Source organism: Rhinopithecus bieti, unplaced genomic scaffold, assembly GCF_001698545.2.
Source record: "Rhinopithecus bieti isolate Rb0 unplaced genomic scaffold, ASM169854v2 scaffold_56174, whole genome shotgun sequence".
Classification (NCBI taxonomy): Eukaryota; Metazoa; Chordata; class Mammalia; order Primates; family Cercopithecidae; genus Rhinopithecus; species Rhinopithecus bieti.
In genome coordinates this window covers 4442793-4460820 of record NW_016824749.1, presented here as the reverse complement: position 1 = coordinate 4460820, position 18028 = coordinate 4442793, and the positions used below count along the sequence as shown (strand labels likewise).

General features: G+C 38.6%; 1 protein-coding gene across 1 annotated transcript in view; it reads left to right on the top strand.

Moving 5' to 3' along the window:
* Nucleotides 1-524: 524 nt before the first annotated feature.
* Nucleotides 525-18028, top strand: part of CFAP96 (cilia and flagella associated protein 96) — a 24649-nt gene continuing 7145 nt past the window's right edge. Inside the window, 8 exon segments of the mRNA XM_017862572.1 lie at nucleotides 525-1157; nucleotides 3643-3816; nucleotides 6268-6309; nucleotides 6312-6486; nucleotides 10294-10431; nucleotides 10532-10607; nucleotides 15319-15483; nucleotides 15486-15512. Coding sequence (XP_017718061.1) covers nucleotides 3708-3816; nucleotides 6268-6309; nucleotides 6312-6486; nucleotides 10294-10431; nucleotides 10532-10607; nucleotides 15319-15483; nucleotides 15486-15512 — 732 coding nt within the window. The 5' untranslated portion in view covers nucleotides 525-1157; nucleotides 3643-3707.

Sequence of the window (18028 nt, the reverse complement as noted above, 5' to 3'; positions counted from 1 at the left end):
ATCTGTTAAATAAATGAATGAATAATTTTGTAAATGTTGCTCAAAAAGAGTTAAGTAATGGCGGGGCCGGGCGCGGTAGCTCACGCCTGTAATCCCAGCACTTTGGGAGGCCAAGGCAGGCGCATCACCTGAGCTCGGGAGTTCGAGACTAGCCTGGGCAAAATGGTGAAACCCCCGTCTCTACTAAAAATACAAAAAAAAAAAAAAAAATAGCCGGGCGTGGTGGCGAGTGCCTGTAGTCCCAGCTACTCGGGAGGCTGAGACAGGAAAATGGCTTGAACCCGAGAGACGGAGGCTGCAGTGAGCCAAGATAGCGCCACTGCACTCCTAGCCTGGGCGACAGAGCGAGACTCCGCCTCAAAAAAAAAGAAGAAAAAAGTTAAATATTTTTTCTTTTTTTTTAAAGTTATACTTTGTGTTCTAGGGTACATGTGCACAACGTGCAGGTTTGTTACTTATGTGTGTATACATGTGCCATGTGGTGTGCTGCACCCATTAACTCATCATTTACATTAAAGAAAAATGTTAAGTAGTGGGGAAGTTCTAGGCAAGAATCTCTTCCCTCCCTCCTCCCTGGCTGGCTTGTGTGCCAGGAGCTGCTCACTCGCGGGGATACCCTGAGAGGGGGAACCTCAGTCTCGCCGCAGCTCCTGCCCTTGTGGAGCCAAGTTTCCTGGGGCAAACAACTGTTCGTGAAAGGATCCCTCACGACGAAAGTAAGATGGTGACCTAGCGGACAACCACGATGAGGGCTTGGAAGAAGTACCTGCTGCTGTGATGGAGTTAAAGAAGGGATTAAGAAACTGAACAGTTGGAAGAATCAGTGTTAATGGCGAGGGTTGGGCTGGGGAGAGAAAGGGGTGGGCACGCTGAAGTAGGTGGCTAAAGAGAAAGGGCATGGACAATGGTCCTGTGGCTGGAGAGAGCCCAGGCTAAGGACGGAAAGAGAACAGTTGCAGCCAAGGGACCACGGAAAGGGTTTCCATGGTGACAGATGAGGCTGGCTGATATAGGGCCTGAGACATTTAGGCCCCAGTAGCAGCACAGGAATCCTTTGTGGTTGGGCAGGGGGGTGGAGCTTTGAAATATAAGGTAAATGAAAGTACTATATCTGGACTGAAGTTTGGTTTTTAAAGCATCCCTGATTAATGGAAGAGGTAGGATGTGGGGAAGGGCGTTGTGTTTGCTTATGTTTTAGTTTAAAATGAATCTTCACTTGCCCCTTTGGTGTTACATATTAGCAATGATTCATGCTCAGGTGAGCCATTGTTTCAGGCCGGCTTGCAGAGAGGCGCTGAAACAGCTTGCTCTGAATTTAAGGTAAAAGGCCCGGCGCAGTGGCTCACGCCTGTAGTTCCAGCACTTTGGGAGGCACAGGCGGGTGAATCACTTGAGGTCAAGAGTTTGAGACCAGCCTGGCCAGCATGGTGAAACCTCGTTTCTACTAAAAATACAAAAATCAGCCGGGCTTGGTGGCAGGTGCCTGTAGTCCCAGCTACTTGGGAGGCTGTGGCAGGAGAACTGCTTGAACTCAGGAGGCGGAGGTTGCAGTGAGCTGAGATAGCGCTGCTGCACTCCAGCCTAGGCGACAGAGCAAGACTCCATCTTAATAAGTAAATAAATAAATAAATTTAAGGTAAAAGGCTCTTACCAGCTGGGCGCGGTGGCCCACGCCTGTAATCCCAGCGCTTTGGGAAGCCGAGGCAGGTGGATCACCTGAGGTCAGGAGTTTGAGACCAGCCTGGCCAACATGGTGAAACCCCCTCTCTACTAAAAAAATACAAAAGTTAGCTGGGCTTGGTGGCGGGCGCCTGTAATCCCAGCTACTCGAGAGGCTGAGGCAGAAGAATCTCTTGAACCTGGGAAGCGGAGGTGGCAGTGAGCCGAGATCGCGCTATTGCACTCCAGCCTGGACTACAAGAGCGAAACTGTCTAAAAAAAAAAAAAAAAAAAAAAAAAAAAAAAAAAAATTCTTACCTTGGATTACAAACTGGGAAGACTAACGCAATGTTTGTTTTCTTCACTTGTGTATGCCCAGTTGCTATAGCTCATTAGTTGGGGATGCTTTAAAAACTTTAGGATGGGATGAATGTAAGTATACTTAGCTCTTTTGGGCGCCTCCTCTTTTTTTTTTTTAGAACATGTTTACTAATTAAAATTAATGTTCTACCTAATGTAAATGATGAGTTAAGGTGCAGCACACCAAACATGGCACATGTACAAACCTGCACATTGTGCACATGTACCCTAGAACTTAAAGTATAATAAAATAAAAATAAAAGAAATTAATTTCTGGCCAGGCGCGGTGGCTCATGCCTGTAATCCCAGCCGCTTTGGGAGGCCAAGGTAGGATCACTTGAGGCCAGGAGTTCGAGACCAGCCTGACAACATAGTAGAAACCCTGTCTCTACTAAAAATACAAAAACTTAGCCGGGGGTGGGTGCGCATGTCTTAATCCAGCTACGTCAGGAGGCTCGAGGCAGAGAATCACTTGAACCCCGGGAGGCAGAGGTTGTAAGTGAGCCAAGAATGCCACTGCACTGCCTAGGCCTAGGGACTGTCTTAAAAAAAAGAGAGAGAACTCTGTCTTTTTTTTTTTTTTTTTTTTTTTTTGAGACGGAGTCTTGCCCTGTGTCCCAGGCTGGAGTGCAGTGGCTGGATCTCAGCTCACTGCCAGCCTCCGCCCCTCCCGGGTTTCCACGCCATTCTCACTGCTCAGCTCCCCGAGAAGCTGGGACTACAGGCGGCCGCCACCTCGCCCGCTAGTTTTTTGTTTTTTTAGTAGAGATGGGGTTTCACCGTGTAGCCCAGGAAGGGTCTCCATCTCCTGACTCGTGATCCGCCCGTCTCGGCCATCGACCAAAGTGCTGGGAATTACAGGCGTGAGCCACCCGCGCCCAGCCGAGACTCTGTCTTAAAAAAATTAGTTGCTAAATAAAGAGTTACATGTTTAATATTTCACCTTTGTTTGAAGTGGTCCTTTCCGAAGAAAGCTCAGAGTTGAAATACGCCCGTTAACAAATACTCAGAATTAATTGTGGAATTTTTGTTTTTGTTCTTGTCTTTATCTTGCCTAAATAGTTGTTCTCTTCCCCATTCCCTTTATAATTTTGCCAGTGGCACATTTATTATGTTTATTTAAACTTGAAAAAACCCTCAAGAATTGTAGGGTAATACCTAGATGTGTCGTGCACTCTGAAAAGCTGTGATATTTTCAATATAAGGGACAGTGCAGGATGCTGAAATCATTATGTGTAAACTGTAAAAATGTCTGCCTTCTGTAATTATGATTTTTAAATCTACCCTGAACTTCTCAGAAGAAGGATTTGTTTATAATACACCATACAGTAATAATTTTATCACTTCCAGCAGATAAATGGCAGTGTAATAGATGATATCTTACACATTCCTTTGTAATTGTGGGCACTTCACATGGAGAGTCAACGGGGAGGGCTCATACGGACAATTTTGAATCCCACTATTCTCCCCTACTCCACAGAGTGGTTCTTTCCCCATAGAGTATGAGGCTATTGTTTCATAGTAAACCTGAAAACTCTCAGACTGAAAGTAATTAGAACTGGAAATTAGTAACCACTGTTTTCTAAACATTTCCCTTTTATTTTTATTTTCAATGTAAAGTAGGATTTTTCTATAAAAGAAGTGACCCTAGGGAAACTTTTGAAGTTAGCAGTGTAGAAAGCACCACCATGCCTACCATGCCTGCGGAAGGAGGGAAAACGGACATGGAAAGGATTGGCCTCTTTAGTGAGATGGAGTATATTACTGTGGGTGATAAATATGTGTCGCAATTTAATCGTAAGTATATTTGCTTTCCTCTATGGGTGAATAGTGGGTATTTTCTAGATAAAATTTAGAATTTAATATTTAAATTGAATGATTTTTTAGTGGTTTATATTTTAAAGCATTTAGTTCTAAAGTTTGTTAACTTGTAAAATTTCAATGGAGTTAAGCAATTTCATTTATTTATTTATTTATTTATTTATTTATTTATTTAGAAACAGGATATCTGTTACCCAGGCTGGAGTACAGTGGCCTGATTATAGCTCACTGCATCCTCAAACTCCTGGGCTCGAGGGATCCTGGCATCTCAGCCTTCTGAGTCCCTGGGACTACAGGCATACACCACCATGCCCAGCTAATTTTTAAATACTTTGTGGAGGTGGGGACTCTCACTATGTTGCCCAGGCTGGTCTTGAACCCTTGACCTCGAGAGATCCCTCCCCCTTAGCCTCCCGTAGTGCTGGGGTTAAGAGGCATGAGCCACTGCACCCAGCAAGAACTTTATTTTATGAGAATAGGAATCTCGTTTTATGAGGGTACTCTATCCTCATTTATTGTCCTCATAGGTAATTTTATTTCTTTTCAAAGGTGCCTGGCAGTTTTCTCCCAGAATATTTTGGTTAGATGGGACACTCCCCTATGCAAACAGCATTTACATTTGCATCCAAGAAGGCCATCCATTGTTACCTTCCTGAGAAATGAAATGCTAAGTGAATGGCTGAGGGATTTTACAAAAGTCATACATAATAAAAAGAGCTAATATACATAAATATTTAAATGTTTCCATTCAATTTTTGGATATCCGATTACTTCTATGTAATAATACAAAATAAAACACTGATTTGGAGACATCTCCAAGATACATTGTCAAGTAAAAAAGCAAGGTGAAGAATAGTCTATATAGTGTGCTAAGCATTAACAATGTGATTCTTCTGAGACAGCATTTAAAACAATGAAAAAGGATATATATGAAAACATTCACTTGAACATACCTGAACATTCTTTGAGAAACAAAATGACTATCTCTTTGCCTGTGGAAGAGTTGGGTGGCCAAGTATGGGAGAAAGACTCGTTGTGAAAATGTTTATACTTTTGAATTTGGAACTATTTGAATGTATTACCTTTTCAAAAATTTAAGTTGACCAAGTGTGGTGGCTCACAGCTGTAATCCCAGCACTTTGGGAGGTGGTGGTGGGAGGATTGCTTGAGGCCAGGAGTTCAAGACCAGCCTGGACAACATAGTGAGACCCTGTCTCTACAAAAAATATAAAAATTAGCTGGACACGGTGTCCTGCGTCTATAGACTCAGCTACCTTGTAGGCTGAGGCAGGGAGTTAAGCCCAGGAGATTGAGGCTGCAGTGAGCCATGGTCACACCACTGCATTCTAGTCTGGGTGACAGAAGGAGACCTTGTCAAAAAAAAAAAAAAAGTTTAAAAAGCTCAGTGATACAGGCTGGGTGTGGTGGCTCTTGCCTATAATCCCAGCACCTTGGGAGGTTGAGGCAGGTGGATCACGAGGTCAGGAGTTCAAGACCAGCCTGACCAGTATGGTGAAACCCCGTCTCAACTAAAAATACAAAAATTAGCCAGGTGTGGTGGTGCTCACCTGTAGTCCCAGCTACTTGGGACTGAGGCAGGAGAATCACTGGAACCTGGGAGGCGGAGGTTGCAGTGAGCTGAGATCACACCACTGCACTCCAGCCTGGGGAACAGAGTGAGACTCCGTCTCAAAAAAGAAAAAAAAAAAAAGTCAGTGATACAGATTCACGTTTTAATAGCCAGTTGAATTAGGGATTGTATGCACTTCAAAAAATTATCGATGTTACCAAAGCTCTCCTCAAATAGAGCTCTCCTAGATCTAAATTACGAAAGATGTTTTAAACACTTATCAAAACAGCCTTTAAAAAACTACTGGGCTGCTAGTATTTCACTGTATAAATTCCACAGTTTAAAAATCTGTTCTCTTGTTGATGGACATTTGGGCTGTTTTATGGTTTTCATTATTATGAATAAAACTGCTATGAACATTCTTGTTAATGTCTGGTAGTGGCCATGGATACTCGTGTGTCTTCAGTATATGGCCCAGAGAGGAACTGCTTCACTTTGAGTATGAAACACCCGTCTCTTCGACCTGCGCACACACTCTTACTGCCATGTCACACAGTGCTTCCTAGTCTGTAGTTGGAGAAACATTGAATTCGATCACTTTAAGGTCTCTACCAGCTCTAAAACTCAGCATGTATCACCAAGGCCTTAAATATGAAAATGTGTTGATGAAAACCACTTAGGTCTTATTGTCAGGATAGCCCTTCACACAGAGTTTTCAGGGAATATTCCGAAACAGTGCTCGAGAGCTCAAAATTCGTAATTGGCCCAAATGGTATTTGGAAACTGTTCTCTTCTTTTTCATGTCCTTTAATTGCTAGTAAGCTCAAAATGATCATCTGCCTAATTTATTTTTAAAGGACCTTTTAATGAGGCTGCAAGCAAAAGTAAACAGATGCTACCTGGGGACCCAAAGCAATGTCAGCCCTTCAGGCAGGTTATTTCGATCCCCATTTTGTAAGGATTTTTGAAGGAGAAGGCTACATGAATCTGAATCAAGTGAGGAGACAGGAGATGATGGAAGCAGCCAGAAAAAATCTAGGCAAAGCCTTCTTCCCTAGTAGTGGAGAGAAAAAGCCGTAAGTGTTTTTTGGGGAAAAGTCTTAAATAGATTTCCTGCACCTTTATCCCTAAATTAAATGTTTGTTTTTCTGTGGGACTGACTTATGTAAGATGAATTTTTAAGTGTTATTCTTAGTTTGTCTTAGGTGGAGATAGTTGTATTGGATGATTTAGATTGACAAGTAATCTTGATTAAATATATTCTCATTATATTACATTTTAGATTATCTATATCACTGTGCTCTATTTGTTGATATAATAAAAACAACTTAAATAATAAAATTTGTTCAAAAACCCTGCAAAGTCAGATTGGGGAAAAAATTGCCTTTAATTATCATGTCTATGCCCCTGAGTCTTCTGCTGTTAACGGAGTATAAATAAAAATGTGAGGCTGGGTGCAGTGGCTCATGCCTATAATCCCAGCACTTTTCGAGGCCAAGCTAGGAGGAATACTTGAGGCCAGGAGTTTGAGACCAGCCTGGGCAATATAGTGAGACCCCATCTCTACAAAAGTTAAAAAATTAGCTGGGTGTGGTAGCATGTGCCTCTAGTTCCAGCTACTTTGGAGGCTGAGGTGAGAGGATCCCTTGAGCCCAGGAGTTGGAGGTTACAGTGAGCTATAATTGAGCCGCTGCACTCCAGCCTGGATGTCAAAGCAAGACCTTGTCAAAAAAAAGGGGAATTAGGATAATTTTTTTTTTTTTTTGAGTTGGAGTATTGCTCTGTTGCCCAGGCTGGAGTACAGTGGCATGATCTTGGCTCACTGCAACCTCTGCCTCTTGGGTTCAAGTGGAGGAGGGTTCTGGGCCATGCCTGGCCAGAAATTCTTTTTTGATGAAGAAAATAATTGATCAAAATACATTATTTTAAATTATTGTGAAGATATACTCATGAGGTTGAACAGTATCTTAGTTATGACAACTGTCAATGTTCCCTTTAAATTAGTTTAACATTAGACCATGAAGTCAATGTAATGCTATATAACTGAGACTTAAAACGTAATGTTCAGTGAAACCCCGGCCCTACTAAAAATACAAAAAATTAGCTGGGCATAGTGGCACGCACCTGTAGTCCCAGCTACTCGGGAGGCTGAGGCAGGAGAATCTCGCTTTAACCCCGGAGGCTGAGGTTGCAGTGAGCCGAGATCGCACCCCTGCACTCCAGCCTGGGTGACTGAGTGAGACACCATCTCAAAAAAAAAAAAAGGTATTGTTCATTCACACTCAATAGCTTTGATTCTCTCAATTTATTAATTTGATAGATGATAACTGAAGTCTAATTTTGTGCTTATTTACTGTATTTTTTGAGACTAGTAAAACTACTTTGTATAACTTATACTTCCTTCTAATTCTAGTAGGCAACGTCAGCCAAAATTATTGTCTCTATTAAGAGTGAGGATTTTTGGCTGGGCACGGTGGCTCACGCCTGTAGGAGGCTGAGATGGGCAGATCACCTGAGGTCAGGAGTTTGAGACCAACCTGGCCAACATGGTGAAACCCCATCTCTATTAAAAATATAAAAATTAGCCAGGCATGGTGGCAGGCGCCTGTCATCCCAGCTACTCGGGAGACTAAGGCAGGAGAATCACTTGAACCCAAAAGGCGGAGGCTGCAGTAATTCAAGATCGCGCCACCAGCCTGGGCGACAGAGACTCCGTCTCATAAACAAAACAACAAAACAAAAAAAGAGTCCGGATTTTCAGTGGGTGCGGTGGCTCATGCCTGTAATCCCAGCACCTTGGGAGGCTGAGGTGGATGGATTGCTTGAGTCTAGGAATTTGAGACCAGTCTGGGCAATATGACAAAAACCCATCTCTACAAAATACACAAACATTAAGCCAGCATGGTGATGCATGCCTTTAGTCCCAGCTACTCGGGAGGCTGAGGCTGCGGGCAACGCTTGAGCCGGGAGTTTGAGGCTGCAGTGAGCTGAGATTGCACCACTGCACTGCAGCCTGGGCAGCAGAGTGAGACCCTGTCTGAAAAAAAACAGAGTGAGGATTTTCTTTTTTTCTTTAATTTCATCTTTTTCTACCTTTTGACACTTTGGATAGATTTGAATTATTATTATTATTACTGTTTCTTGAACTTTTTCATTTTCTTAGATATAAATTTAGAAATATGATTTTTTCCTTTTGTCACTACTTTCTTTCTTTTCATGTAATATGTCAAATAACTTTTCCTATTTTCAGTCTTTTCTCCTGCCTGTGATAAACTTTGACTCATGTGGTAATAATTGCTACCTTGATACATTAGTTTATAATATGCTTATATTCATCTGTCAGCCAAGAAATAATAACAGTTTTGTAGTTAGACTAGCTTTCCTTTTTTAAAAAAATTCACAGATGTGTGAAAAACATCTATAATTTAGTGGATACAGAAAGTGTTTCCAAAAAGGGAGACTGGTGTTATAAATAAGAAGCCCTTATACAGAAATTTATTCAACACCAAATTATGGAACCATAGGCATTTATTATGTATGTATGTATGTGTGTATGTATGTATGTATGTATGTGAGATGGAGTCTGGCTCTGTCATCCAAGCTGGAGTGCAGTAGCGCTATCTTGGCTCACTGCAATCTCAACCTCCCAGGTTCAAGCGAGATTCTCCTGCCCCAGCCTCCCGAGTAGCTGGGATGACAGGCACAGGCCACCATGCCCAGCTATTTTTTTGTATTTTTAGTAGAGATGGGGTTTTGCCATGTTGACCAAGCTGGTCTCAAACTCCTGACCTCAGGTGATCCACCCACCTCAGCCTCCCAAAGTGCTGGGATTACAGGCGTGAGCCACCATGCCCACCTCCAGAACCGTAGGCATTTAATAAATTCTAAATAGAATGACTTTTAATGCTTGTGTTAAATCACGCTCTGGGTAAATTATGCCTGTCTGTGAATAGTTCTCCTTTCTCTGCATTATCCCTGCTCTATTTCCTTGTTGTATTTTAGAATTTCATTCTATAGGTTCATAAAGAGGGATTAATTAAAATATGCTTTCCTACCATTTGTAGACTGAAGGTATTGATAATAAGCAATCAATGTTGATGTTGTTCAAGTTTTTGAAATTTTTAACTCAGATGTATGAACAGTGTCAAGTTTTGATAGTAATAAGGTTTCATTTGTCTTGTAGACCTTTTTCTGATTATTAAAATTTGTTTGCTTCAATGGTAACTTAAGAATTAGAGACTATGACTATCGCTAACAATAGTTATCCTTATTGTGGAAGTTTTAACAAAAAATCTGTGAAAGTGCTGGATAGTAAACACTTTAATGATTTTGCATAGATACTGTGTGCCCAGAAAATTTAACATTAAAATGGAAGAAAAGAAAATATTTGGTTAATTTTTTCTGCAGTAAAGTTATGAGATATAAACCAAACAGAAGAAAATTAGCACCCAAATTCCCTGAGTCACTTTCCATCAGTAGTGGAAACAGCAGTCTTAAATATTTGTTTTGGAAGTGTAGTTTCTTGTGGATGGATAGTCAGAAGTAATTAGCCATTTGTTAGCTAACTTGCCATAAAGTGCCCATAAATTAATCTAAAAACACAAAAGACTCTATTTATTGTTACAGTTAACTGAATTAATGGGAATGATTCTAACTTCCTAAGGATTATGCAGTTTTCCTTTTATAGAATGTTTAAAATAATACAAATATTAAAAATATATCTCACGTCAAAATCTGTGACTGAAGAATGAGGAAAATAAAATTAGATTAAAACTATCATTTTTTTCTCTTTTTTCCAATCTTTTTAAAAATTATGGTAAAATAGACTTAAAATTTGCCATTTTAACCTCTTCCTTTTAAAACACCAAAAAATTGTATTTAAGATGTGGCTTAGGAAGCTACTATGGAACAATAGGTGGTCCAGTCCCATTTTTCAGCGCACAGTCAAAACCTCGAGAAAAATACAAGGCACCTGGAAAGAATTTATACACAAACCCGGGAAAGAAAGGAACTGGATATGGGTAAGATATTTGTAATACTTTGTCATATCGTTTGTTTTGAAATTTTAAAAAATTAAATTTCTGAACTCTGAAGTCACCATTACTTACTTTGCTTCCTTAGCTATGCAAATATTACCATAGGTAAACAGTTTTCACACTCTGCCGACTTCTATGATGCAGCAAAACTAAATTATAAGGTAAAAAGTCTGTTTTGAATGTTTCAACCTTTCTTTTATTTACTTAACTCGATATTAATAATTCACTTCAGGCTAGGTGCGGTGGTGGCTCATGCCTATAGTCCCAGCGCTTTGGGAGGCCGAGATAGGCAGATCCCAAGGTCAGGAGTTGGAGACTAGCCTGACCAACACAGTGAAAACCCGTCTCTACTAATCTTATAAAAATTAGCTGGGCGTGGTGGTACACACCTGTAATCCCAGCTACTCAGGAGGCTGAGGCAGGAGAACGCTTGAACCCAGGATGCAGAGGTTGCAGTGAGCTAAGATCGCGCCACTGCACTCCAGCCTGGGTGACAGAGCGAGACTCTGTTTCAGTAATAATAATAATAATAATAATTCACTTGAGATCTAATTTTGTTTTGTTCTATCTATTTGTATCACTGGGGCAGTGGCAAACTCATGTTTCTGAATTGTGATAATTTTACTGTTTTATTAGATTTTCATATCTTGCTGTATATCCTCTCAGCTCCTTCCAGGATGAATTTTATCTCTTGCTATGGTTTACCACATCTATTTTATATCTCTCTAAACTAGCTGCGAAACTTCTATTAGCCTGGCCTGATCAACTATGTTCTATTTTAAATAAAGAGTTATATCCTGACCCTTAGCCATATTCCCAACACACCCTACTATCTGTGCCTGCAAAAATAGTGGTAATACTTTTGGGCTGATTAAGAAGCCATTACGATGAGCGAATGGGATGGAGGAGTGGAGGGGTGATGGGAAAAAGTGGAGGTTAGAGAATGGATGAGTCCTGTGAGGAGACAGAGGAAAGGATAGGAGAAAACTGCTCACTTTATTAAATGGCAGAGATAAAAACTGAAATTTACTAGCATATGCCTCTTACACTCACTGTGTACCATATTTGACTTATAATGAGACCTGTTCCTTTATATGGGGAATGTCTATTTGTAAATAAATAAAGGAACCCTTATAAATTTTAGAACCATACGAACATAATTTCACATTATCACCATAACATAAAGAAAGCTGGTAGTAATGAAAAGTCAAGTTAATTTGGATATAAAGCATTAAATGGCAATCACTTTATAGCTTTTGTTTTGTTTTATAGGCACGCAGGCTGTAACAGTTTTGCTATGGTAATTTTAAATACCAGTGGTATGTGAGAGAATAATGACCATTTTGCTGACAGGCATGTCCAAACCCAGGAACAGTTTTCCATTAAATTGGGCAGAAACCTTGGTTCTTATAAAATTGTATATAAACTAATTTTCATCTGTAGGAATAATAATGCGTACATACTACACAACTACATACAGTGGAATTTTATAGTGGCTCAGTAATTAATCTTTTACTTTATAGTGGCTCAGTAATTAATCTTTTACCCTATACTTGTTAGGCATAAGATACTTTCTTAACAGAAAAAGCTCTTTGATCCTCATTTTTAGAACTTATACATAAGGCACAAATTTTATATTCCTAGATTTCCTTTTTTTTTTTTTTTTTTTTTGAGGCAGAGTCTCGCTCTGTCGCCCGGGCTGGAGTGCAGTGGCCGGATCTCAGCTCACTGCAAGCTCTGCCTCCCGGGTTCACGCCATTCTCCTGCCTCAGCCTCCCGAGTAGCTGGGACTACAGGCGCCGCCACCTCGCCCGGCTAGTTTTTTGTATTTTTTTAGTAGAGACGGGGTTTCACCGTGTTAGCCAGGATGGTCTCGATCTCCTGACCTCGTGATCCACCCGTCTCGGCCTCCCAAAGTGCTGGGATTACAGGCTTGAGCCACCGCGCCCGGCCCGATTTCCTAATATTCTAAAACTAATTTTGAAAAATGTATCTTGCTTTTTCTTCTAGTATTAAAAAAGGTTACTCCACTGTCTTCCTGCTTGAATTGTTTCTGATGAGAAACCTATTGTCATGCTCGTTTTTATTCTTCTGTGTGCAATGTGTCCTTTTCTCTGGCTACTTTTGTTTTCTTTTTATGACTCATTTAAGCAGTTTGATTATGATGTGACTTTGTGTTGTTTTCTTTCATCCTTCTTGTGCTTGAGGTTTATGGAGCTTCTTGGATCTATGGGTTTATAGTTTTTCAAATCAAATTTATAATATTTCCAGTTATTATTTCTTCAGATATTTTTATCTGTCTTTCTCTTCCCCTTCAGAAATTCCAGTTACATGTGTATTAGGCTTCTTGAAATTGTCCCACAATTTACCAAAGCCCTATTAACTTTTAAAAAATGTCCTTTTTTCCTTCTATGTATTTCATTTTGGTTAGTTTTTATTGCTGCATCTTCAAACTCACTAATCTGTTTTTCTGTGATGTCCAATCTGCTGTTAATATCAACCAGTGTATTTTTAATCTCATACATTGTGGTTTTGCTCTCTAGAAGTTTGAGTATTTTTAATGTCTTACCTGTCTCTACTTAATTTTTTGAGCATACAGAATATACTTACTGTCTTAATGCCCTTTTCTGTTAATGCTAACATCTATATTAGTTCTTGGTTGATTTTAAATAATTGTTTTTTCTTCTCAGTTTGGGGGTCATATTCTGCTACTTCGAATTACTGGCATTTTTTTTTCACTGGATGTCAAATACTGAGGATTTTACTTTGTTGAGTGTTGTATATTTTTGTATTCTTATAAATGTTCTTGGGCTTTGTTCTGGAATGCTGTCACATTACTTAGAAATGGTTTTTATCTTTTCAGGTCTTGCATTTAAGATTTGTTAGGTGTGATAGGAGCTATGCTCAATCTAGGGCTAGTTCTTCCCCACTACTGAGGCAAGACCTTTCTAGATACTCCGTCGGATGCCCTGTGAATTATGACATTTTCTTGCACAGCTGATGGCAACCAGCACCATTCCCAGTTCTGTGTGAGAGCCAGACATCGCCACCTCACAGCCTTTCAGGTGGTTCTTCTCTGGGCTTTGAATCGTTTTCTCACACATCTGCTGACCAGTACTTGACTGAACATTCTAGGGCAGGGGTTGGTAAGACACATACAGTATTTTTCTGGTAAAAGGTGACCATGCTCTAGCAAAAAGTGATCCTAAAACATGACATTATAATCACACATGAGAACGACTGAGGGTGACTGTTAAAGCCGCAGATTAATGGGCCATACAGCAGACCAATGCAATTCAGAAATCTTTGAGGGAAGGGCTTGGTGATTTGTAATTTAAATAAATTATCAAGTGATTCCCATGACAACGAAATTTTGCGGAACACTCTCCAAAATGATCAACAGAATAAATTTTCAGTACCATCGTTGTGATATGGAAGAGTGGAGAGCAGATCACCAAGAATGAATGAATGTCCTGCAAGCTGGAGAAAGGAAGAGGACAAGCAAGGGCGAGAGAAAAATCCCAAAAGAGGAAAGGGTTCTGAAAGTGCTACAGTGGGTTCCTAGTAGTGAAAGTTAGTCTTCTCTCAAGTAACTATCTATTTTAGATTTCATTTATCAAGTGTTTTCAGTTCAGTTGGTTGAATGATGAAATGCCAGATTTTATATTTGCAAAAGTGAAAAAAAGTATCAATATTCAATGTGTAGTTGTTTTTTGAATCTATATTTCATAATTTGATTTTTGCTACTTTATTAATAGCCAGTGATTTTTATACCTAATATTGTCTGATAGAAAAGATTATAACATAAGAGGAAAACATGACTGCTGTTTTGCTTTGAATACTAGATAGCAATAAATATTATAGAAATGTAATATATACATATATACATATCTCATATATATATCTACATCTCATATATACAGATATATGAGATATACATAATCTCATGTATATATATAAAATATTTTAAAATTATAAAATGTTATATATACATATATACATATGAGATTATGTATATATGTATGAGATGTATACATATATGTAAAATATATACATATATTTTAAAATTATAAAATGTTATATATACATATCTCATATATACACATATAAAATCATATATCTACATAATCTCGTGTGATCTTTACAACAGCATTATGGGGGGAACGATAATGTCCTCATTCACAGTTGAAGAAGATGTGACACTAAAACATAACTTTCCTAGAATCTCTGAGAAATGCTACAAAGCAGGAAGGGCGTGAACTAGAGACAACTCTTGTTATACTGCATCATGCTGCCCAGATAGTTAATATAGATTCATTTAGGTGATAAGGTCTCAGTACTGCAAATAAATTTGTATCCGAAATGAATAAGCATAGTTATGTCTGAAAGTAGGCATATCTTTTGTAGCATAAAAATAGAACGTAGCAAATTAATGTTTTAAAAAAGTACACGGAGCAGGATGGATTTAAGAATCATGTTTATATTACAATGTAAAAGATTTTACTCTGGGCCGGGCGCGGTGGCTCAAGCCTGTGATCCCAGCACTTTGGGAGGCCGAGACGGGCGGATCACGAGGTCAGGAGATCGAGACCATCCTGGCTAACACGGTGAAACCCTGTCTCTACTAAACATACAAAAAAAACTAGACGGGTGAGGTGGCGGCGCCTGTAGTCCCAGCTACTCGGGAGGCTGAGGCAGGAGAATGGCGGGAACCCGGGAGGCGGAGCTTGCAGTGAGCCGAGATCCGGCCACTGCACTCCAGCCTGGGCGACAGAGCGAGCCTCCGCCTCAAAAAAAAAAAAAGATTTTACTCTGGGTTATGTTCAATTTGTGAAATGTATGCTATGTAATTTCAAACTCTTTAATTTACAGAAAGCGAATGAAGAACACCACCGTTTACTTAAAGGAGCGCCGTTTAAGTTAAATCTTCACCCGAGGGACTATTTTGATGCTAATCCTTATCTTTCTGAGGAACCTTTACCACCAAGGGAGGGAAGGAAGATTCAATTTTTCAAAACACTTTAAAACCCCTTCTTTTCTTTAAACCTTCTTCTCCTGGTAAAAAGGCAAGTTTATAATTTTAGGATAAAAAAATTAAGCATTATAAAGAAATACTGTCTCCTGCTGTCAAATGATTTTTTTTCCCATATAAATAATAAACTTTTGTTCGTATTGATACTAAGAATCATGGGGCCCATTTTTACAAAATTACATGATATAACCAAGTATGAATAGTGTAGGGGATAATGAAGCTCTTGTCATGAAGTAATTATTAGTCTCTTCAAATGTATTTGAATTTATAATTTTTTCTTTTTTTTTTTTTGAGACAGCGTCTCGCTCTGTTGCCCAGGCTGGAGTGCAGTGGCATGATCTAGGCTCACTGCAACCTCCACCTCTCGAGTTCAAGCAATTCTCCTGCATCAGCCTCCAGAATAGCTGAGATTACAGGAGTATGCTACCATGCCTGGTGAATTCACAATGAATTTTTGAAGTGCTTATCTAGACCCTAGGTCTAGTTTTTCTTAAAACTATAAAAGCCAAACCATCTTTTAGTTTTGAAATGGCAATTAAAATTAACTATCTTCCTACTGCAGAAGTTAACAAGTGAGAATAAAAATTAAAATGCTCCAGCAGTGTATAAACCTTAGTCAATGCTTTTTATTTCTGTAAATTGCCTGTTTTTCTTGCAGATTTTGTATTTCAAAGTTTATGTTTTAATATTGTGAGATCAATATCGTGAGATCTCTTGTAAGATCTCCTCATGTATGAAGGGTACTACTCTCGTTTTGTTATTTGTGTTGGAAATGATTTTTTTAATCTGTTGGATCTTTGGTTATGATGTTTTGTTCTGTTCAGGAATTTTATGATTTGATGTAGTCAAATTTATCATTTTCATTTGTCATTTTCAGAATGGCTCTCTTTACCAATATTAGAATAATGTGGCTTCTTAATTTCTTCCATTAGTCATATCCTTTTGCATTTAAATATTTATCTAAAATGCATTTTGACGTAAAGAGTAAGGTAAGAATCCAGCTCTTATTTAGTTTGGGGGCATGAGGAAACTTTGGGCAGGGGGTGAAATGTTCTGTATCTTAATTGTGGTAGTCATTTCAAGAGTGTAGACATCTTTCAAAACTCATAGCATTGTTCACTTTAAATGGGTATAGTTTATTGCAGGTGAATTAGAATTTAATAAAACTGATTTTAAAAAATCAAGTTGTTCCCGATATGACTGATGGAATAATTCATTTTAACACCATTACTTTGAAATGCCATTTTATCAAACCAAAATTCTTATTTTTGAAGGTATGTTTCTGAGTTTTCATTCCATTTGACTAATCTATTTGTCTATTTCTGGCCAAAAAAATCCTTTTAAGTTCTATTATATTTAATAGTGAGTGGTCTAGTCTCTTCTTACTCTTTAAAGAAGTTGTGCTGGTTATTCTGTCGTATTCTCCAGAACTTCAGAATTATTTTCTAAAGTTCCCAAAAGAGAAAGAACTTTGATATTTTGTGATAAAATTTACTCTTTGTATTTTTGGATATATTAACATATTTATAATTTGAATCTTCAGATCCAAGAGTAAGCCACTTAACCTTGTATCTCGCTTGTAGAGTTTTGTATTTTACATCGCATAGCTTATATTATATCTTATATTTATTCCTTGTTATTTTAAGGTTCTGGTAAATAAGGTTTTTTTCTCATCATATTTTCCTTCATATTATTTGTCATTATAAAAAACATTTGATTTTAAAAAATAACTGGCCACTTCATTAAACTTTGTGTTCTGATGGTTATTTTGACTCTCTTTTGCTTTACTGCTCTATAATTACATTATCTGCAAATAATTTTGCTCCCTGCCTTTCTCATACATTTGTATTTTTTATGTCATGCTCATGCCCAATTCCTTACGCCAGCAGTAGTGGCCATCCTTGCCTTAATCTTGACTTTAATAGGAATACCTTTAGTTTTTCATTTTATAGATGCCAAAATAGGAATAAATCAGGAACATATGCTGAATTGTATTGAATATATGTTGAATTTTATCAAACAGTGTAATCTATTTAGACTATCCCTTCACTCCCCACTTTTTACTTGTCATAAGCTGAATAACAATATTTCCTGAAATGGATCTCACCTGGCTGTGTTGTATTAATCTTAAAATATAATACTGTGTTTTATTTGCTAATATTTTATTAAGTATTTTTGCTTGAATAATTTGAAGTGTGATTGGTCTGTATTCTTAAGACTATGTATATGCCTTATTCTATTTTGGTACAAGTGGATGCAGGCATCTTAAAGCAATGGGGGTAATTTCTTTGTTTTTCTATGTTCTATAGCAATTTGATAGCACTAGAAATATCAACTGTTTTGAAGACTTGAAAGAATTCACACAGTGAAGCATTCTGAGCTTAGCCGTATTACAGAGTGGTTCTGCTAATTTTCTCAATTCTTACATGTCTTTCTCCATCTGTTTTGTGTAGGTTTTCTATCTCTTTTTGGTCAATGTTGATTATTTATATTTTCTTAGAAAATCAGTCATTTCATTCAGGTTTTGGGGTTTGCAGAAATATATATATA